The sequence below is a fragment of the Carcharodon carcharias genome, chromosome 18 (assembly GCF_017639515.1).
Source record: "Carcharodon carcharias isolate sCarCar2 chromosome 18, sCarCar2.pri, whole genome shotgun sequence".
Classification (NCBI taxonomy): domain Eukaryota; kingdom Metazoa; phylum Chordata; class Chondrichthyes; order Lamniformes; family Lamnidae; genus Carcharodon; species Carcharodon carcharias.
Window position 1 is genome coordinate 97,195,459 of NC_054484.1, and position 23,369 is coordinate 97,218,827.

The following is a 23,369-nucleotide window of genomic DNA, read 5'->3' on the forward strand; positions in this document are numbered from 1 at the left end:
AGGGACTCAAAGAGGGGTTTCACGGTTCTCCAACCTTTATAATCCCTCTTGAGCTTCTCAAAGTTCTCTGGGGTCAGCAGTTGCATGTTTAGCTTCCATGCCCCCCTGCTCACCCTCTGGTCTTCCTCTAAGTGGCAGTCAGCCAGTAGGAGGCAGTGGTCAGAGCAGAACACCGGCTTGACGTTGGTGGATCTGAATGCGAACGCACGGGGCACAAACAGGAAGTCTATCCTGGAACAGACAGACCCGTCTAGCCGCGACCAGGTGTGTCAATGCTGCGCTCCGTCTGCAGGGTTGCTGAAGACGTCATGCAGCTTGGCATCCTTTACTGTTTCCATCAGGGATCTGGACGTAGCGTCCAATCTGCTGTCGGCTCTGCTGGATCGTCCAGCCGCATCGATGATGCAGTTGAAGTCACCGCCCAGAATGACCGGCCTGGAGGTCGCCAGCAGCAGTGGGAGCTGCTGAAAAACCTCCAGCCGCTCAGCCCCTTGTGCCGGGGCGTACATGTTAATTACCCGGAGTGGAGCATTCTTGTACATTACGTCTGCTACGAGGAGGCACCCGGCCACTACCTCCTTAACCTCGGAGACGGTGAAGCTGCCTCCCCGCAGCAGAATACCCAGGCCGGAGGAACGAGAGTTGTTTCCTCCCGACCAGATTGATGGCCCATGGGACCACCATCGTGACCATTGCCTGTAGGAGCTGAGGTGCGGTATCACACACTCCTGCAGAAACAACAGGTCAGCTTTGACCTCGGCAAGGTAGTCCAAGGTCGCAACACATCACGTAGTAGATTTAATGCTACGCACATTTATGGATACAATCTTTAAACCCATTTTAAAGCATTTAGACTCTTACCAAACCTGTTGCCTCTGAAAGTCCCAGACCTCTCATTCTGGGGCATCTATTTTATATTTTTTTTGGAAAAATATAAAACTCTGGAAGAACATTCCAAACCATTTCAAAATCACCATCACAAAAGTACAACCAGGTTCAACTTTTACAACATGTATCACGAGGGCATTTATTAGAGACGATTACAAATTCCTACCACGTTTTGTGTGTCGATATCTCTCTTACAACGGTGAGTGAGTCCATGTGCCGGGAGCACCTTATGATTATTATCTGATGTCAAGCTGCAAGAGCCTTCCAATGTTTGCATTCCCCAGAGAAAAAGATCCAGTTAAGTTACGTGTGCAACATGACGGCAATCCACAGAGCAAGTACACGCAATCGAAAGTGTTTTTAAAGGTCGAGTGTGAGCGACAAGGGGATATGCAAATAGGGCGGAAAATATTATTCCCTTTCAGCGGTCGGAACATTACGCTCTTTATTTCGCTTCCCTAAGGCCAAGTGAGCTAAGGAGTGTCGACCATTTTTCTGTCCACTCCTTTTCTCCGTTTTAACGCCTCCCCTGGGGAAATCGAAACTATTCTGTTTGAAAAGGAAACGGGACGTGCCCCTGCTTCCTCTTCAGCCATAAGAGCCATTCTGTTCTGTGGGATTGATTTCATGTCAGTGAAGCCAATTTGGTGCAGGGGCGGCTGTTGACTGCTTCAATGTCCAGTGTCGCATTTACAGGAGCTGGGCGAATATGAGCGAATGTGGGCTTTGTTTCAGGTCAGGGCAAAGCGTCAGAACTGGAAAACTATTCAACGATGACAGAATCGCTGTGCATCAGAACTGTCTGGTGGGTATAAGAACAGAAATGGGCGTTGAAGCCTCTTCTGTGCTCTGGTCATTTTGCTTCATTTGTGAAAGAACCTAACTAGTCTCCCATTGTATTTTGCTTAATCGGGGATTTTTTTGTCACCATTTTTTTTGTCTTCAGTTTCTTTACGTAACACTTTGTTTTAACGGTACCTCTGAACTTTCCAAGATGATGTCTCCGTTCTCATCTGGATAATGGAACCACATATACTGAGGGGACTATACAGTTACTAAAGGTGGGATTTTAAAGAGAAACAGAGTTCTGTTTAATTCTCTCTCCACAGTTGCTGCTAGACCTGTTGAGATTTTCCAGCATTTTCTGTTTTAACTTCATAAGAATTACATGTTCCACAGCCATCCAGGTTCCACCCCCTGTAAATGCATACCTAATGCCCCAAACCTACCTTTCTGTTGGCCAGGCCTGTGTCTGATCCAAGTGTCCAGCTTGCCAAATTTATGATAATGAAGCCAGGATCTCAGTGGTATTCATGCTCATTCAAGAATGAATGTTGTTGTATGGCAAGAATGGCAACAGTATGGCAATTCCACTCTAGCTACCGTGCAGAAGTTTGCTGTTCAAGTAACCAAAGTTGTGTTGAAAGCCTTTGGATTCCATTGTCCAGTTAGTGCTTGTGGTAATATTGCTGGATATAAATTTGGAATCTATTTGGACTGTTGCCTTAAAGGGGGCGTGTAGTTGGGAGTCTGCTTAAGTAGAAATTTTGGGAACTGTTAACGGTAACGATAATTGTGTGTGTTTAAGCTTTTATTTCTTTTTTCGTTAATAAATGTTTTAATTTAATCTTTAAAACCTCTGAAGGCAATGGACTCATTATTTCTGACTTCAGTGCACAAGCCTTCTCGTAATAAATATGAATTGCAAAATCATTGTGATAGTGTGGCCAAGTTTCCCTTGTCAGTTTGCCTGGAAAAACCACCTGCCACATCATAGCACACAACATTGCCCAGCTCTGCCTCTGCCTCAGTTTATGTGCTGCTGAAACCCTCATGCCTTTGTTACCTCTAGACTTGATTATTCCATTGTGGCCTCCAACCTTCAACCCTCTGTAAACTTAAGGCTGTTCCAAAGCTCTGCTGCCTGTGTCTAAACTCACACTGTCCAGTTCACTCTTTCCCCCTGTGGTCACTCAGCTGGCTCCCAGTTAAGCAAGGCCTCAATTTCAAAATTCTCATTTTTGTTGTCATATCCCTCCATGGCCTTGCCCCTTGCCAGTCCCACAACCCTCTGAGATATTTGCGCTCTTCCAACTCTGACCTCTTGAGTGGCCCTTATTTTAATTGTTCCACCATTGGTGGTCACTCTTTCTGCAGCCTAGGCCCTAAGGTCTGGAAGTCTCTCATTAAACCTCTCTGGCTCTCTATCTTTCTTTCCTCCTTTGAAATGCTTTTTAAAATCTACCTCTTTGACCAAGCTTATGGTCATCTGCCTTAATACCTTCTTATGTGGCTCAATGTCAAATTTTGCTTTATAATGCTCACACAAAGTACCTTGGGGCATTTTATTACATTATTCTGCTATATAAATTGTTATTGACAGTTGGTTTATAAACCTCTTTTTTGACTTATTTAATTTGAAATAGGCCAGTGTTCCTTACAAGAACAGAGTTCCTTACGGTATCTGAAAATGTTTTATAGAAAGTTTTTTAAAGAATCATACCTGTTATCACCACATTGCTGTGCATCATCAGTTTAAGGTTACAATGATAATAATTGGGATGACAGGTGGGCAAGGGTGATAAGATTTAATTTTCTAAGTTTCCTTTTGTTTTATGGTTGACTTCCTTATTAGTTGTGTCCCACTAAAAAGGAGGTTCTTTTGTTTAATGCAAGCCCCAAGGTCTCCTTATTGGTGTATTCATAAAAGCAACAAAAAAGATCTTATGCAACCTGCAGCTACAGTAATGTATGTTGCACCCTGAACATTGCGTGTGGTACTTTGCCCCTTTTAGGAGTTGTAAAGTTGTGGGGAAGAAATCAAAACAAAGCCCATTGGAGCTAGTCCTGCCTTCTTATGAGAAAATATTGCTGATTGATCAGTGTAGATGTCAGTCGAGATGTTATGGTACCGGGGTGTCAGTGATGTGCAAGCTGGACTTCCAGTGAGTGGGGTGAGTCTGCAGGAGAAACGGACACCATGAGAGATTCTGGAGCGTAAACGTCTCTTCAATCAGCCACTTGGCCACCCTCCTTCCCTACGCTTAATTATATTTATTTATTTTAATTCCATGGCAGACATGGTGAAGAGAGAGAGTCTCCCAGAAACCTACTCCCTCCCGTTCACTACAGGTGTCAGAGAGAGAGAAGGGACGGACCAGATACTTAACATGGGGAGGGGAAGAAATCCTGAGATTTGAGGGTTTTATTATGAGGTCATGAGTAAGGCCTGATTTTATTTAAAATTGCATCTCTCACGATAAATTCATAAATGATGATATTTCTGAGTGAATACACATCCCCTGTTCCAAAATCCTGTTTCTTATGCAAGCAGGTTTTGCATGTGTTGAATGGTAAAGCCAGGTTTGATTCATTTTTAGGATGGCAGCCTGAGTTCAGTGGAGACAGCAAAACAATGACATAAGCTCTTATGAACAAACTTACATGTAAGCACACAAACATGCCATGTTGCTGAAAAATCTCTGATAATGCTCTTAACCTCTGTCTCTCTTTGGTCTCTCCATCTCTCTTGCTCTCTCTGTGTGTGTCTCTCCCTCTCTCTCTCTCATACATCCTTCCTCACTTGTAGAGACATTGCATAGATAAACCGATATTTTAACATTCTATTTACTGCAATTTGATTTTGTTTCTGTCAGGGCAGGAGCTAAATCCAGTCCCACAGTGTGACCTCTAGAGGTCAATTTTGGAGCACTGGTAAAAGTGGTCAGAATGATTAGTAAGGCCAGAGGGCTGAGATGGCTTGAAAGACCCAGCCTCTCCCCACTCAGTGTTGATATACAAATTCTCAAATTCTGTTTCTCCACCCCCACTGAGCATTCCAGCTCAGTGCCTCTTTCAATGCTGCCTTTTCAAATCCCTTCCACCTCACAGCCCTTGGGTGCACCACCCTTAGCTCCTCAATCTAAGTCGCTAGTGAGTTCCTTTCTAACTGCAGCAGTGGCACATTATTGCTGCTGCCCTTCATCAACCATTCCATCCTTTGCATTGCCTCTTTTCTGTGCCTCACTTCTGGGGGACCTTCCACAAGTGGGTCTACCCCTTCTTATTTGGATGGAGCCAGAATGTTTCCAGTAATGACTTCTCTCTCCTTGCCCCTGCACAAGTGCCTCTATGTATTCAGGATGTCTTTAATGGGGTAATTACCTTTAGTAAGCATGATTTCTTACTTATTTACTGACACAAGCTTTGGTTACTGGTCTGTAAATTGAACCTCCAATTTGAGGACCAATTAAACTGAATTTTTCCTAGATATCATTTATTTTTGAAATTTCCTCCAACTATTCAGACCACTTTCAGAATAAATCTCATGCTGTTTTAGAAGGCCTTGCTTTAACTCTCTATGGAGGGGAAATGTTATATTCACAGCTATGTATTATCATAAACACTTTCATGCATTCAAAAGGAATGTCCTTACATCTGATTGCTGCACATTTTTCATCCCCCTGCCAAACTTAAGTTGGTAGTGGATCTTAGCTGGGGCAGCAATGGGATCACTATTAATAGCCTCAGCTGAATGACCAGAGGGTGATATGGTCCCCAGTTCTTACCCCTGGTTACTACTGATTCCTGCATATGCATGGCTGTTGGTAATGACAGTTTTGGGCTTCACTGTTTTACACTCTATGTTGATAAGCGTTCACCACCTGTATTCGGCAATGAAGCATGGCCACTCCAGGCCACTGGAGTGAGGTGCCAGTGAGTAACCTGCACCATGGAACTGTAACAAAGCTTCAGAAAACTAAAGCAAGTGCTAGTTTATCTAAGATACATTTACATTCTTTTTCTTCCCTCTTCAGCTTTTTTCTTCAAATCTTGTCAATCACAATTCCCAAGATTTTGATGATTTTGGTGGATTTCATGTCAAAGATATCCAAAAAGAAATTAAAAGAGGAAGCAAGTTGGTAAGATTTCAGTAATTATGCATTCATTCATAAATGAAACCTATTGGAACCCTAATGCCATTTGTACTAAATACATTTGTGGTATATCTCAGAACTTGTCATCTATTGTAATAGATATGATCTGATTTTTGAAATCTGCAAATGGAAAAGGATCAGAGAATATCCTAAATGAAAAGAAAAGCTCTTATATTTATTGTTATGCAAGAATTTCAGATGTTTGTATTTCGTCTCTTCGTTCAGCATTGCTTCATATTAGGACAAAGTTACCAGCCGAAGCGATAAATGTTGGGATATTTTCCTTTTGAAGCACAGGGATCAGACCCAGCCCTTGGATGCCATGCAGTTGGACAGATAAACCTATTCATCAGCAGAGCAGTGCTGCATAATCAGCGATGGTGAACTGTTTTGAATAGCAATTATACTTGGGTCACCTTATAGCCCCATATTTAATGTAGCTTAATTTGCATTGATCCCATGAAAGATTCCCTGTGTGTGCTATACTTTCCATCCTTTACATGCAAAAGGATCTTCAGGTATACCTTTGATTCAATACTGTGTTTAGCAATAAGTATTAAATAAGTAAGATTATCATCAAACTACTTTATTGGTGCATGTCAGTTAAATTTTTTTATTTGACCTTGTCTGGGGACTAGAGCGCAAAAGTATGAGCTAATTAGGTCCCTGGTCTTAGGTGATGGTCAACACATCGCTCTGCACTCGCTATCCTCGATCTCCCCCAATCCTCATACTCTTTATTTTCCTTACATGTGCATTCACATCTTGGTTAGAAAGGGACATTCTGAAACTTTTTCATGTATACAGCACGACCTCTAGTTTAGGAGATAGGCCAAAACTGGACAGCTGTTCCAGTCCACTCTGTTCAAATTAAGCTGTCTGCCTGGCATTTGTTTCAACATTACCTTTAATCTGTTTACTCAGTTCTCTCTTGTGAATGCATTTATTGTCTAATGTCTGTCCATTCTATTGTTTGCTGATTATCTGTGGCAGGACCTGTCTGCCTCCTGACTGATTAAATCAGTCCCAGATTCTTTCAACGATTAAATCAGTCCCACATTTCTTCAGTGCTGTCCAACTGCTTAAGCAGATGCCCTGTCCGCTTTCAGACTGTTTTTCTTAAACACCCATTCTTTAAAGTTGCTGTTGTGTTTCTCAAAGTTGGATTTTGCTGCCTTTTAGATTGTGCACTGTTACTGTTTCTGTAGTATCACTTTGTTCTTTTTACTATGGATTTATGCAACACAGGACTCTTTTGTACACCCCTCTTTTCCAAAAGCACTTTGCAGCCAATGAGGTACTTTTGAAGTGTAGTCACTGTTGTAATGTGGAAGACACAATCAATTTGCACACAGCAAGTTCCAAAAACCAACAATGTGATAATGATTGGATAATCTGTTTTTAAATATTACTTGTTAAGGGATAAATATTGGCTAGGATACCAAGGACAAACTCCATTGCTGTTCTTGAAAATAGTGTAATAATATCTTTTATGTTCATCTGAGAGGGCAAACAGGGCTTTGGTTCAATGCATCATCTGAAAGATGGCACCTTTTGACAGTGCAGCACTCCCCCAGTACCTCAGTGGAGTTACAAGCAACAAGTGAGGCCCATGGCTAGCTCTGAAGAAGAGTCATATAGGCTTAAAACTTTAACTCTGTTTCTCTCTCTGCAGATGCTGCCAGAGCTGCTGAGTTTTTCCAGCATTTTCTGTTTTTATACAGAAGCCCAGGGCTACTCTACTGTGAGTGAAGGAAGGAAAAGAGGATTGCACCTATTTTGCAACTCAGTATGTTCAAAGAACTTTGCCCGACCAAAATTGATCTCTGAATCAACTTTAATAAAACTGAATTATCTGGTCATTATCTCTTTGCTCTTGCTATGTGTAAATTGGCTGCAATGTTTCCTAAATTACAACTGGCTATACTTCAGAAGTACTTCATTGACTGTAAAGCTACGTAGAATATACAGCACAGAAACAGGCCATTTGGCCCAAATGCTTCATGCCGACACTTATGCTCTGCACTATGTAAAGGCAAGTTCTTTCTCTCTTTGGCTTTGGATAATGCTCATCAAACTCCAATTTCTGTTCTTGTTTCAGAGGTGCTCTTTTTGCAGGAAGAAGGGGGCCACTGTTGGATGTGAAGTGAAAAGCTGCAGAAGGTCCTATCACTATCCATGTGCAATAGACGACAAGGCAGCAGTGGAGGAAAACGAATATCAGGGCACTTACAGGTTGCTATTTGTTTTTTTTTTGTAACATCTGAAAATGGTGTCAATGTTCTTTTAACTGAACGTCATTTAGAGCAGAAGTCAATAAGATGTAAATCAGTTTGTTTTCAGGTTGGACCTTGAGCCAAATGTCCTCATAAGATGTAAAACTGCAATCGGGTCACATGAAAACTTGCTTTCAATGTTTTGAGCATTCATTGATGCAATCACATTACTGAATTACTGTACTTGAGTCAGTAATTTTAACCACAGACATGTTCAGGTTGCACTCTGCACCATTACCTCATTAAACATTGACATTGATTATGAAAGTGGAGAATAAGTTCTCTCTTGATCCTGACAAACTCAGGAAAGGAGTGTGTAAGCTTTTATTCCTCTCTTCAAAAACCTTGCTATCCTGACTTTTTAAAATCTCTCCTTAAGAATTAAGATAATACCTGTAATGACCTTGTCCCAATCCCATTATTCTCTCTTGGAAGAGTTCTAACCAGTGATCTATCTTAACTCAGTATCTGTGGAGAGGGAGCAGAGGCATTAAAGCTTTCAGAGGAAGGACTGGTATTGACTTCGTGGTTAAGACATCAAAATGACTGTGGCCCCACACCACACCACAATGTTTTCAGTGTGAGATTCAGAGCCTGGGGCATAGAATGCTTATCAATAACTGAACAATCACACTGTTGTCAACAGTGGAAACCACTATTGAAAATAGACAAATCCAAATGTCAGGTAATGCAGGAAAGCTGAGTGCCAGATGGAACCCTGCTAAGTTTTCCAAAGTTGCACTACCTGACTCTGTCTCTGTGGATAATGGTGAATACTTGCTGTGACTGAAAAATGACTTTGCCTAAGTTTAGCATCCATCAGTGCAGTTATGCATATGACCCCACTACCTACTACAGAAGCAACTTGCACTTAGGTCACACATTCTCACTGGGCAAGGGAGAATTCACAAGAATGACCAGAGATTGGGAAAAGGATTGAGGAGGCGATAGAAGACAGTCAAATATTTAGGCTCTTGAGATGCCTTCAAAAGGTGAGGACAAATGAAGCAAGGCAGAGGGGTTTTGGCAGAGAATTCTAGCCAACAGGGGCATGATGGCTTGAAGGCTGTGGAACCCCTGGTGGGATAGAAAAGGGATGGTGTGAACACACAGTATTCCAGAGTGAGAAACCATGAGCTGCACCATGGGCCCAGAAAAATTTGTAGAGGTGTAGTGGAGTAGACCATGTAGCATTCGTAGGTTAGGATGGGAATTTTGAAGGAAATGCATTGAAACCGATATATAAGATCAAGGATCCCATCTTAAGCATGTTCTATAGATCTTTCTGTTTCAGTAGGTTCTAGGCTGGTCAAGCTTGTCTATTTGCAAGGAATGAACTTCACACAAAGACATTATTCAGTTTCAACACAACGCAGCAGCAAACAACTTTTCATCATCCGTACCATTGCACAAACGCAAAAGTACTGTCTGTAAATCTAAAAATGTTATGGTGCCTTTCACAACCTTTGGGGTGTCCGAAAGCATTTTACAGCCCATTAAGTACTTTTCTTTTAAAAGTGCTGTCATTGTTGGAATATAGGAAATTCAGCAGCCAACTTGCCCACAGCCAGCACTGAGCTTTTTTTTTCAATTAAGGTAGTACATGAATGATTAATGTGTGTCTTGAAACCAGCCCTAAGATTGGGAAATTCAGACCCTGGAATCGAGCAGCCACCAACATGGGGATGGTAAATTTGGAAATAATGTCCAGTATTAATGCAGCAAATACATAATTGCATTTTACTTTTGTATACCTAGGATTTGATATAAGGTGGCATATTTAGCTCAAAATTGTTGGATATCAAACCAAGCCAAATAACACATTTTGAGATATTATTCCAAGAGCCTGAATAAAGATGAAACCATTTATTTTGGCTAAACAGAGAGATTAATGCTAACACAGAACTGTAGCTATAACATTTATTCATCACTAAGACACATGTAAACATGAAAATGTGATTACCAGTTTAACCACTAGTTATAGCAACATTGCCGAGAGTTGTATCATTAAATGGTACTTACAGCACACAGATAGCTTCAAGCTTGTCTTTGTGCTCCATGTGAGCTTCCCCTCGCACTTCTTCATCCAACCCCATCAACAAGACTTTCTATTCCTTTCATCCTCATGTTAGGCTTCCTTTAAACATCTCTGTTAGCCACCTCAACTATTCTGTTTGGTAGTGAATTCCACATTCTAACCACTCTCTAGGCATAGAAGTTTCTCCTGAATTCCTTGTGGATTTATTAGTGACTATCTTATATTCTTGGTCCCTAGTTCTGGTTCCCCCCACAAATGGAAACATCATCATCTGTATGGGAGTAGCTGGGTTTAACTCGATGAAGCTCGGCTAGCGAAAGAAAGGGCTTGCAGTTTTATTGTGCCTTTCATAATAGGACGTCCCAAAGCACTTTAAAGCCAATGAAGTACTTTGTTTTAAAGTACAGTCACTGTTGGAATATTGGAAACTGAGCAGCCAATTTGCTCACAACCAGCATTGAGATAATGAGTAGATAATTTGTTTTAATAATGTAGGTTGAGAAATAAATATTATTCAGAACACTGCAAAAGCACTCCTTTTCTTTTAGTCATTCATGGAATATGGACATTATTAGCAAGACCAGCATTTATTGCCCATCCTAATTGTCCTTGAGAAAGTGGTGGTGCTGAGCTGTGTTCTTGAGCTGTTGCATCTGTGTGATGTACACCCACAGCGCTGTAAAGTAGAAACTTCCAGGATTTTGACCCAGTTGCAGTGAAAGAAGGATGATATATTTCCAAGTCAGGGTAGCTTATGATTTGGAGGGGAGCTTGGAAGCGGTGGTGTTCCCATGTACCTGGTGCCTGTTCATCACTTAAAGAAGAAAACAAAAGTTAACCAGTCCAGATTTCCTTTCCTTCAGCCGCCTAATCAGAGAAACATGGCAGAGCCCTAAGAAGATGTGACTGTGGCAAGTCAGCTCAAGTCTTGTCTTAATATTTGTTCATGGGACGTGGGCTTCGCTGGCTGGTTCAGCATTTATTGCCCATCCCTAATTGCCCTTGAGAAGGTGGTGGTGCGCTTCCTTCTTGAACACTGCAATCCATGTGGTGTAGGTACACCCACAGGGCTGTTAGGGAGGGAGTTTCAGGATTTTGACCCAGTGACAGTGAAGGAACGGCCAATATATTTCCAAGTCAGGATGGTGTGTGGCTTGGACAGGAACTTGAAGGTGGTGATGTTCTCATCTGCATGTTATATAAATAAAGGTGCTATATAAATAAAAGTTATTGTTGTTGTAGAAGTTCCTTAATCTTCTACAACAACAATAACTTTTATATGTATATATATAGCACTTTTAATGCAATAAAACGTACCAAGGTGCTTCACAGGAGCATTATAAAACAAAACATGACAACCGGTTACATAAGGCGATATTAGATCAGGTGACCAAAAGCTTAGCCAAAAAGTGGAGAGGCCTTGGGACAGAGCTTTAAACACAAAATTATTGGCGTGTGTAACGAAGACAATGTAATATTTGCGAGAGACTAATCTTCATATAGACTGAACCAATTAAATTGGCAAAGGTAGCCTGGATGATGAGTTTCCTGGAGAAATGGAGAAGTGATGGTTTCCTGGAGAAATTTGTTGTGGAACCAACTAGGGCTAAAGATATTTTAGATGTTGTATTGTGTAATGAGGCAGGATTAATTAGTAATGTCAGAGTAAAAGATCCGCTGGGAAATGATGATCATAATTCCATGTCAAGTTTGAAAGCAACACATTCCAAATTAGAATATGAAAGCAAGGAATTTAAAAACAAATTGGAAAAGCTTTTGTAAGTATATTAAAAGAAGAGAGTAGCTAAAGTAAATGTTGGTCCCTTGGAAGCAAAGAAAAGAGAAATTATCAAGGGGAATGAGGAAATGGCAGAGACATTAAACAGATATTTTGTCTGAGTTCATAGTCAAAGACATAAGTAATATGGCAGAAACAGAGGGTAACCCTAGGTGTTAAAGCGAATTAGGAAACTAAGGAAATTAACACCAGCAGAGAAAAAGTTCTGGAGAAATGTAAGGACCAAAATCTGACAAATCCCTAGGATCTGATGGCCTACATTCTAGGATTCTAAAAGAGATAATGGATGCTCTGGCTATGATTTTCCAAAATTCCCTAGATTCTGGAACAGTCCCAACAGATTGGAAGTTAGCAAATGTGACATTGCTATTTAAGGAAGGAGCGAAAGGGAAACCAGGGAACTGCAGACGAGTTAGTCTGACATCAGTCATCAGCAATGTACTGGAATCTATTATGAGGAAGTCTTAATAATGCACTTGGGATATCCTAGATGATCAGACAAAGTCAGCATGGTTTGACGAAAGGGAAATCGTGTTTGACAAATTTATTATTTTTTTGAGGATGTGACTCGGAGGGTAGATAAAGGGGAATCAGCACATGTATCATATCTGGATTTGCAGAAGGTATTCGATACGGAGCCACACTAAAGGTTAATAGGCAAGATAAGGGCTTGTGGAATTTGGGGTAATATGTTAACATGGATAGAGGATTGGCTAATGGACAGTAGGCAGAGAGTAGGGGTAAATGGGATAGATTTCGAACAGACCTAGCAACTCAAGATTGGGCATCCATGAGACACTATGGGCCATCAGTAGTAGCAGAATTATATTCAACCACAATCTGTAACCTCATGGCCTGGCATATCCCCAATTCTACCATTACCATCAAACCAGGGGATCAAAACACTGGTTCAATGAAGAATGCAGGAGGGCATGCCAGGAGCAGTACCAGGCATACCTAAAAATGAGGGGCGAAGCTACAACACAGGACTACTTGTGTACCAAACAGCATAAGCAGCAAGTGAAAGTCAGAGCTAAGTGATTTCAAAACCAATCAAATCTTAAGTTCTGCAGTCCTGCCACATACAATCATGAATGGTGGTGGACAATTAAACAACTCACGAGAGGAGGAGGCTCCACAAATATCCCCATCCTCAATGATGGAGGAGCCCAGCACATCAGTGCAAAAGATAAGGCTGTGGGTGTGCCTACATCACATGGACTCAGCGGTTCAAGAAGGCAGCTCACCACCACCTTCTCAAGGGCAGCTAGGGATGGGCAATAAATGCTGGCCCAGCCAGCGAAGCCCACATCCCATGAATAAATTTTTTAAAAGTCCCGACCCTAAACTAATGGAGCTCGTTGCTAATCATGCATGACCTTGTACCATTGTGCTGTGAGAATTAATATTCAGCTGCACAGTGGACTGTTAATCTGATTGTTACTTCTTGCAGTTTTCTTTCGCCTTGACTTTTGTTATCTGTTTTTGCTTTAGAGTTTATTGCAAAGTGCATAAAAAAGATATGGAAAATTCATCACTCAGTGGAAGTTCTCCCAGTAAGTTGATGTGCTGCATATTTAATACTCTCTCTAGCACGAGTATAACCCATGACAACAGAAGTCTGATTGGGAAGGCTGTTATATTTGTCAGGAAGATATAATTCTCATAATATTTTGGGATTTATTGTAAAATATAATAATAGTGGGATGTGTCAATGGGTGTGTATGTGTGAGATTTAATTGAATTAGAGGCAGCTAGCCTGGGTGCTTTGATGTAAGAAGAGAAGTTAGGTTTGAAATGTTAATTAGGTAAACATGGGGAAGTTTAAAAACAAAGGTGTCAAGGGAACATCTGCATTTTTAAATAAACCAGACTAGATTGTTTTCAAAGGAGGGGTGAAATGTGTCACCTAGCTAGGTGAAGTTTAAAAACTGTTTGTTTATTTTTCCCAAAGATTACTGACAAAACTTAATGCTATGAGAGGTTTTTATTATCAGAAAGATAAAGTCCAAAGACATAGGGTAGAATCTTCGGCATGGTCCACTCGCCAAGGTGTAAAATAATGCAGGGTAACTTTGGGCGTGCGTCCTGACGTCACTGCGCGTCATTCGGATTTTCAGTTTAGTGGGCCCGTTGCCGCTCGTACCCGCCGAACTGTCAAAGGCCTATTAAGGCCATTTAACAATCAATTGAATCATTGATCTGAGCTGCCCGTCCAACCTTAAGGTTGGCGAGCAGGCGAAGAGCCCAGGCGGCCTTCGTATTTTTCATGGAACCTCACCCACGGGTGGGATGAGGTTTCATGAACGTTTTTAAAGTGTTGGAAAAATTTTTATTAACATTAATGGATATGTCCCAGCTCATGTGACAGTTTCACATGAGGGGACATGTCCTTTAAAATTTTTTCTCTCTTTATTCAATGTTTTATACATGAAACTAATCTCCCTGAGGCACCGCTGTGCCTCAGGAAGATTTCTGCACTTTTTCATGTGCACACACATAAAAGCGCACTCCCCAACTCAGACTACTCCCCCCTGCCCGCACAGGGAGCGCTCAACGCTTCCGAGCATGCATCATGCTAAAATGGCGGAGAAAATTCTCCCCATTGTGAAACAATGGGGATTTGCATTCAAACAGGAAGATATGCATAAAGGAGAGAAGACTGTTTGTAAAGGGAAGGCATTTTTAAGATCTTACAAGGGTGTGAAAAGCCTTCAGCATCTATGCCTCAAATTGCTGTCTTCAAGGGACCAAAGCTAAGAAAACTCACTTTGAATTCGACTTGTTCAGGTATCTTGTTTCTTTGCCAGGATCTTTTAAAATCTATGTGTCTTACTGTGCCTGAACAAAAGTGTAGCTGGGAGTTAGATTAATTAGGGGATTTAGAAGTTATCATAGTAGTAATTTGTAAATCTATGTATGTATTTAAAATCGTTTTTCTTATTAATAAATGTTTAATATAATTTTGTAAAAATCTCTAAGACATGATGGTCTTATTACTACTGAATTCAACGCAAACATCTCAAAGTTTATACAAATTGAAAATTAGTTGTGACAGTTGTTTCAAGTTTCCCTCTGGATTTGAACAGTTCAGCATTTACCATCTGCTGAGTCATAACACATCGCAGCTGCCACATGGTTCTGGCTGAGCAGGAAATTCCCCTGTTCTTACTACCTGCCGTAGGATAAAGGTACAGGTTGATAATCAACCTGTTGGCCACAATATGAACGTACCTTCCATGGCCATCAAGTCCTGGGGTGGGAATCGAATTCTGAGCTTCTGGCTACCCACTAAGCCGTAAGACCTCCTGCACATTTCATTAACACCCCTCACTCACCATGAAGAAGCTGGACTTTTAAAAATATCGGGACAGCTTTGTGTCAGTATATACACTGCTACTTGCCAACATAGTTGGTTAAATTTGGTTAGTTTTCACTCCTATGTCCCCCGTACAGTATATAGCTTCAAAAAGGATTAACTTGAATTAGAAGATCCTTTCAGCTGATTGTGAAAAGCTCAAGTCCTGTTGCATATTCTTAACAGAATGTGTATTCCTTGATGTAAGCAGGGAGGGAGTAGTGGCTTCTCTCAGTGATTGGAAATGCTGAGAACATGGAGGTCCTGTCAAATTTAACAGCAGGAACTCATGAGAATATTTTTACTCTATTTCACGCCTGGTGACCAGTCTGGCTGACCAATTGTCAGGCAAGAAAGCCTGTGATACAAAGCAGCAAACAGGGACTGCCGCAGATGGTCCTCCAGCAATCAACAAGCATGGGGGTGGACTTGAACCATAGGCTGAACGTAGCCTTGTAGACGACTTAGGGAGGTTCTGTACATTGGTCCAAGTAATTATCACTATATAGGTTATGTGAACTCCATCTGGTAGATCTCACCATGACTGTGAAGATGACAAAGTTATATATACACCAACCAATTTTCTAACTTGTTTCTTGATGGCATTTCCTTTTGTATTGACATCAAGGAATCAAAAGCCTACCTAGGTTTTTGTAAAAGTTACCCTATCTAAATCAACACAATGAGATGCTTCCTAATATCTCAGCTATTTAAGAATGTGAAGAGTTGAGTCATGTGCCAAAATGCCCCAGGTTCTATCACTAACGAGAAAAGATTTACAGGCCTACTGAGAAAGGGCGGGTGTGGGACTAGCTGAGTTGCACTTGCAGAAAGTCACAATAGGTACGGATAGCCTCCTTTGCTGTAAACATTCTATGATTCTGTATTCACTACATTTAATAAAATACATGGCATTCTCTGTATAACCTTTGGATGAAATGTATGAGAGTTCAGACCATCACATGAGAAGCAGTCCTGGAGTTGGATTCATGAAAAGCAAACCTGGATCCTGAAATATTGTCTGAGGAAATTCCTTGAATGGATAACATCTTGGCCTCCAGTACCTTATTCTCCTTCCTTTCTCACCTCAGGTCGGTGATTTCCCCAATCCTGAGAATAAGGGAACCAGATGTATTCCCTAAAAAGGTGAAGGAAAAGAAACATTAATATATTAAAGAAATATCAAAGCACTATCAAATTCTTATTCAGAATGGAATAGGATACATGTTGCAGGTGACATTTAGTGTGCCTAAGTGTTTGTATAAGTATCTATATCCTAATATTTTATAAAATCACAAGCCAATTATTGATGAGGAAGGCCATTTGGCCCATTTTAGTTCATGGAATCATAGACTCCTCCAGCACAGAAGGGGTCCAATTGGCCCGTGGTGTCTATGCTGGCTGTTTGGCAGAGCTATCCAATTCGTCCCATGCCTTGCTCTTCTCCCACAGTCCTACTTTTTTTTCTCATTTGAAGAATACATCCAAAGCTCTTTGAAAGTTACTATTGAATCTGTTTCTTCTGTCCTTTCAGGCATTCCAGATCATAACAACTCACTGTGTAAAATAATTTCTCCTCATCTCCCCTCTGGTTCTTTTACCAATTAATTTAAATCTGTGTCCTCTGGCTACCGACTCTCCCCAGTGGAAACAATTCATCAATCAAAATTTTTCATAATTTTGAACAGCTCCAAGAAATCCTCCCTTAATCTTCTCTGTTCTGAGGAGAACAGTTCCAGTTTCTCCAGTCTCCACATAGCTGAAGTCCCTTCAGTAAATCTCTTCTGCACCCTCTTGAAGGTGTTAACCCTTTCTTAAGCTTGGTGTCCCAAATTCTACACACGATTTAATCCAATGTCAACTAGTGTTTTATAAATGTTTAGCATAAGTTACTTGTTATTGTGCTCTATGCCTCTATTTATATTATTTATTTATTTTATCTATTTATAAAATGACTGACTCAATTTTTAATGGTTTTACCAACTCATCCTAGTATACCTCCCTATTACAGTATTAAATAGTTTATTAACTAGTCTACTATCCTCCACTTATTTACAAGTGCTGATTGCTTTTTATGAAGAGTTTACTAGCATTGACCCCCATTTTGCCTTTTATTAAATTTACAATGTGTAGCTGTGTGTTTTGTTTTTCCCTTGATGATTGTAACTGTAAACTTGGGGGAAAAGTCAATAAAATATACATACCAAAGTAAATGTGAAAATACATTAATTACTGGGATAAAATTATAGCCTAAAACATTAAATAGCAAGATAAACATTTTATATAGATTTTAGCATACCAGCACCTACTTTGGTAATGCATTTCAGCACATGCTAAAATAAAGCGTGGTATGTTAAAATCCATGATAAACACATATTTTGTTATCCTTTAAATAAAGAACTTATAGCACCTTTAACAGGCTCAACTGTGTGGTCACCGTAGGAGATATAGCAACCAATTTACACACAAGGTCCCGCGAACAGGAATGTGACAATGACTAGAAAATCCATTTTAGCAATGTGATAAATAAGGCCATGGCTTTGGGGAGAACTCTTCTGATCTTTGAAATAGTGCCATGGGATATTTTACATCCATCTGAGAGGGTAGATAGGACCACGCTTTAATGTCTCACTTGAATGATAACACCTCTAGTAATGCAGCACTCCCTCAGTGCTACACTGAAATGCCAGTTTAGGTTTTGCACTGAGGTCTTTCAAATGGGACTTGCACCCACAATTTTCTGAGTCAGGCAAGATGCGACCACTAAAGACAAGGCTGTTACCTACTCACAATTCAGAGTTGGTTAATTTGAAATACTGAGTTATTCAAGTTTTTTTAGTGCCTATTTTAATTATTTGGATAATTTGAAAAGTGACTATCAATTATTAAGACTTGACTGAATTCTGACCAACTTAACAACTCTTTCAAGGTAATAGTGATAGCAATGACTCAGATGATGATGTTGATGATGGGGAGGAAAATGATCTTCCTGAAGTTTCCCATCCCAGGAAATCTCAGTCAGAAATACTAGTAAGTAGACATACAGCATTTACATCTTTCTTGTATTCGTCCTTTGTGAACTGGTAAGATTTTGAAGTTTATTTAGTGCAGTAATTAGTGCTATGTGATTTGATTTCAGTGAAAAGTCAGATGCTAGTAAATTGTTATGTAAGGTTAATAGAAAGCTGCTTATCGTCACTGGTGTTCTGAGGTGAAAATGACTAAGAAAGTTAAACCAAAAAGCAGTATTTTGCTGGTAAAGACTTTATTAAGAGAAACTCGTGAAAAGTTGTGCAGGAGCAATATGAATGAGCTTCTGTTCATAATGGGAGAAGCCATTAATTTAAAATTAATGAGCAAGGAGATTAGGAGAAATTTATTTACCAAGAGCATTGTCAACAAATGGAATGCTTTGTAACAGGAAGTGGTTGAAACCGAAACGTTCCATATTTTAAGATAAAAATGAATCAGTATGTGAAGAAGTAGTAAAAACAATGTTGTGGGGATGGAGTGGGTTGAAGAAATTAGTTTTGAATTGCTCTAGCAAAGTGCCAGACGGATGGAGTGGCCTAAGTAGTCTCGTTCTGTGCTGTAAACTTTGATAAAGGAAGGTCAATATTTGTAATATTAACTGCTGGTAGTCAACAGCACAGAGAATTTTTCAGCCCCCATAGATAGTAGTCATTGCCTACTATCTTCTAGTGCAGCAGATGCTGGAGAGGGCAGCACAGGGCCACTAAAAATGTGGATAGTGCATCATTTGTAGGACCAGGATCCAACCCAGCAACCTGTTGGAGGACTAGCGTGACGAGTGGACCCAGAGGCTTTGTCTCTGATGTCCTGCCTGGTCCATGAAGATCTATAGTGACAATCAAACTTGGTAATGAAGATTACAATTGCCTTCAACTTCTATATCATATGGACCTTCCAGGCACTTAGAGAGAACATCACAGGGGTCAGACACTGACATTCACTACAGCATTGAACAGCTATCGTGTATTAAGATCAGAAACAGCAGGAATCCAACCCCTGATGCTCAGTGGTCTCCACTTAGTATCTTTCTGCAGCCTGGCCTTGCACTGTTTATGAATATTTAAATTTATAAATATCTAAGCATTAAAAATACCTGTAATTTTAATTACAATTCTGAATGAATGGGATAATTGCCATAGCTTAATAAAACTTTTTTCCATTTGAGATGTAAAAAACAGTAGTTTTCTCATTTCTCAGAACCTTGATTTTTATGGCATTGTCCAATTTTAATTTTTTGTATTTCCAATTCTACAAGGAAAATTCCAAACGGAGGACATGTATCAAGAGAAAGAGGTAAGTGATGTCATGTCACAATAAATTGTCTTTTAATAAATCACTCTTTGCTTTAGAAGTGTCATCTTGGCTTGTTTTGACAACAGTGCTGCCTCTGGGTCTTATGGATTTGAATTCATACCAGAACACAAGCAGAACAGCCCAATACTCCACTCAAGTACTGAGGGACAACATTTTTCATTTTGTTTGGATGAGACCAGGCCTGCTCTGATGTTTCAGATGGATATTGTAAATTCTGTGCCACTGTTCTCGGAGCAGGTAGTTCTAATATGCCAGCCAGTGTTCCTACATAAAACCTCAAAACAGATCTAATCACCATAGTACATGGCTGGTGCAGATGGTTGTCACTTTTTTCTACAGCAGTCATTGCTGCTGTAACCCTAATTGTAACTTATCCACCAATTACACTAACTTAACTTTAGTTACCTTTTGTAAACCAGCCAAAGTTATAATTTCAACTTCCAGACAAACCAGAGCCATATTGCAGTCTCACCACTTCAAAAAACCTCACACCAACTCCTGAATTCAAAGTGTTTCTCATACTCGTAACCGTAAGATTCACCAGCTCCAACCTAATCAAGGAATCTCAAATATATCCCAGACGAGCCCCCAACTATGTTATGGCACAACCGGCGGTAAATGCGGAGTTTCAAATCCCAGAGGGAAACTTGAGACAACTGCCAGAAATATTTTGGCAATTTGTGTTTTGAATTCAGTAGTAATAAGACCTCCAAGCCTTATAGGCTTTTACAAAACTAGATTAAACATTTATTAATAAGGGAAATGATTTTAAATACAAACCTATGTCTACAAATTACTACCATAATAGCTTCTAAATCCCCTAATTAACCTGACTCCCAGTTACACCTCCATTAAGGCTTTTAAAAGTCCCTGGCAAAGAAACATGATCCCCTGAACAATCCATTCAAAGTGAGTTTTCTTAACTTCAGTTTGTTGTAGACAGCAGCTTGAGGTGCTGAAAGCTGATCACACATGTTGGATCAGAAAATGCCTGCCTTTGCACACAGCCTTCTCTCCTTTATACATATTTTCCCCTTTGAATGTAAATTCCCATTGTTTCACTTTGTCTTTGGACTATACCTCCCTGTTCATAAAAATTTATCGTAGTACCAATTTTACCAGTAATCTTTGGGAAAAATAAACACACAGAAGAATATTCCCCCATTGGGGGAGAAGTGCAGGAGCGGGCGTGGGCAGATGTGCTGCCATTTTACGTGGGCGGGCCAATTAAGGCCCACCCAGCATGACATCTGCCAGGAAGCGCTATGCGCTCCCTGTGTGGGCGGTGGGGTGGGGTGGGGGGGGGGGGAGGATTCCCTCAGCCTGCAGTGCGCTCTTTCGTGCATGCGTGTGAAAGAGCCCACTGATCTCCCTGAGGCTAAGCGCTGCCTTAGGGAAATCAGCTAAGAATCAAAACCTTTAAGGTAAATGTTTAAAAAATTTCCCTGACATGTCCCCTCATGTGACACTGTCACCTGAGTTGGGACATGTCCATCACTTAAACTCAAACCTTTATTAAAAATTTTAAAACGCTCATAAAACCTTATCCCGCCCATGGATGAGGCTTCATGCTTTTTTTGAAGCCCGCCAGGGCTCCCGGCCTGCTCACCAACTCTAAGGTTGGACGAGCAGCCCTGTTAATTATCTAAGTTGTTTTATTAATGGCCTCAATAGGCTGTTGACAGGTTGGCGGGTGCACAGCTGACTTGGCTGTGTCCCCGCTGACCTGAAAATGGAAATGACGCGGGGTGATGCTGGCAGTTCCGCCCAACATCATCCCTCGTCATTTCACGTGTTGGCGAGCGGGCCCCACCCCCTGCTCACTGTTTCTGAACTTCACTAGGCTAAGTGACACATTTCACCCCTCCTTCAAAAACAATCTTGCCTGGTTTATTTAAAAATGCAGCTGTTCTTTTGAAATCTATGTTTACTTACTTAACATTTCAAACCTAGCTTATCTTTTGATACATCAAAGCCTTCAGACTAGCTGCCTTTAATCCAATTAAGACAGACACTCACACACACCACTGTCTTACAATAATTTCCAATAACATTATTATATCTTCTTGACACCTCCACCTTCCTGCCCTCAAATTCCACACACCAGGACAGAAACAAGAACGTGGCCAGGTAGGGGGTGAGTCCTGGTGGGGAACAGGCTTTCATTCTGCCCAGTGCTCCACCGTGGTAGCCATTACTGCCGCAATAGCCATCTCCCCTCTAGGCTTCATGGTAGCACACCTGCCACCCATGCAATGTGCCGGACAAAACAGAGACACAAGCATGCACAAGAACGGAGCCTCCATCCTGAAGAAAAGACAGTAGAAAAGTCAACAAAATCCACCATGAAATTCCCAAGAGTAGCCCCAAAAGTGAAAAAAGTAAAAAGTCTAGACGAAGATCCATCAGCAATGTCACAGGCAGTAGCATTACAACGAGAAGTCTTCTGACAAACAAGGACTATAGTGATTCAAGAAGTCCAGCCACCACCGCTTGCTCAGGGCAACCAGGGATGGACAATAAATGCTGTGACTCCCACATTCCAAAAATGAATATCTAGTTCATAAATTTGTTCTGGAGAATTTGCTTGCTGCGTAAACTGAGTAAATTAAAACCACATATTGCACCCCATCTGCAATCATGGACCGACCCTATGGTGTCAGGATTCACTTCAGCCAATAAAACGTCCTCAGTAGCCATCCACCAGTCTCCTATTATATAGCTTCCTTATTGTATGTGGACAAAGTGAGTTAGAATGATGGATTGTTTAACAGTCGATAAGGATCCCGAATCTGTTTAGATTTCTCTCGTAACTGCAGCAGATGATTATCTGTTCCATGCTGTTTCTACAGGGTTTCTGCCCATCTCCTGCCAAAGTTATGGTGGGAAATTGAGGCAAACCCCAAGAAAATTCAAGGCCTGAGTCTTTGCTATCCTTTGAATGAAGTTGAACTTTTACAAACTGAACTCCCCCACAGCTGACTGCTTCATCTCATTACAAGCAACATTGCTTACAGTGCTGTTTCACTGTCCTGAGTGTAAGTAGCTCTCATTGCTAACTTTATTGTCTGTTGAAATGCTTCAATGGCAATGCTGCTTTCTTGGACTTCATTGCTGCCTCTTTTTAGCCAATGAATGGTTCACCACATCCTCCCCTTTTGTCAAGGACTAATGGCAGTTTCTTACTGTATATTTACAGATTAAAGCCCTTTCATAGAATTGTACCTCACCATCACCTCTACACTGTTGCTAAACCAGACTGCTTATGATATCCAGAGCTGGATTGAGCAGAAATTTACTCCAATTAAACATTGGGAAGACTGAAACCATTGTTTTCAATCCCTGCTGCAAACTCCATTTCCTACCTACCAACTCCATCCCTCCCCTTGACATAGTCTAAGACTAAACTAGAATGATTGCTACCAAGTGAGCTTTTGACCACATATTTGCACCAACACTAACGCTGCCTTTTGCTACCTCTGTAACATTGTCTGACTTTGTCCTTGTCAGTTCATCTGCTGTTGAAACCCTCATTCATTCCTTTGTTACCTCTATACTTGACTATTCCAAAGCACTATCATATTCTGTCCTCCAAAACGCTGCTGCTCATGCCCTTAGTCACACCAAGGCACAGTCTCCATCAGTCCTGTGTTCGCTGACCTACATTGGCTCCCGGTCGAGCAATGTCTTGATTTTGAAATTCACATCTTTGTTTTCAAAACCCTCT

The 23,369-nt window shown here is 40.8% G+C and overlaps 1 protein-coding gene across 1 annotated transcript in view; it reads left to right on the forward strand.

Annotated features, from left to right (window-relative positions):
• Positions 1–23,369, forward strand: part of phf11 (PHD finger protein 11) — a 167,913-nt gene that overhangs the window by 102,719 nt on the left and 41,825 nt on the right. Inside the window, exons 23-28 of the mRNA XM_041210924.1 lie at positions 1,528–1,693; positions 5,706–5,810; positions 7,927–8,060; positions 13,432–13,493; positions 18,225–18,325; positions 19,584–19,621. Of these exons, the coding sequence (XP_041066858.1) occupies positions 1,528–1,693; positions 5,706–5,810; positions 7,927–8,060; positions 13,432–13,493; positions 18,225–18,325; positions 19,584–19,621 (606 nt within the window). The remainder of the gene's footprint in view (positions 1–1,527; positions 1,694–5,705; positions 5,811–7,926; positions 8,061–13,431; positions 13,494–18,224; positions 18,326–19,583; positions 19,622–23,369) is intronic.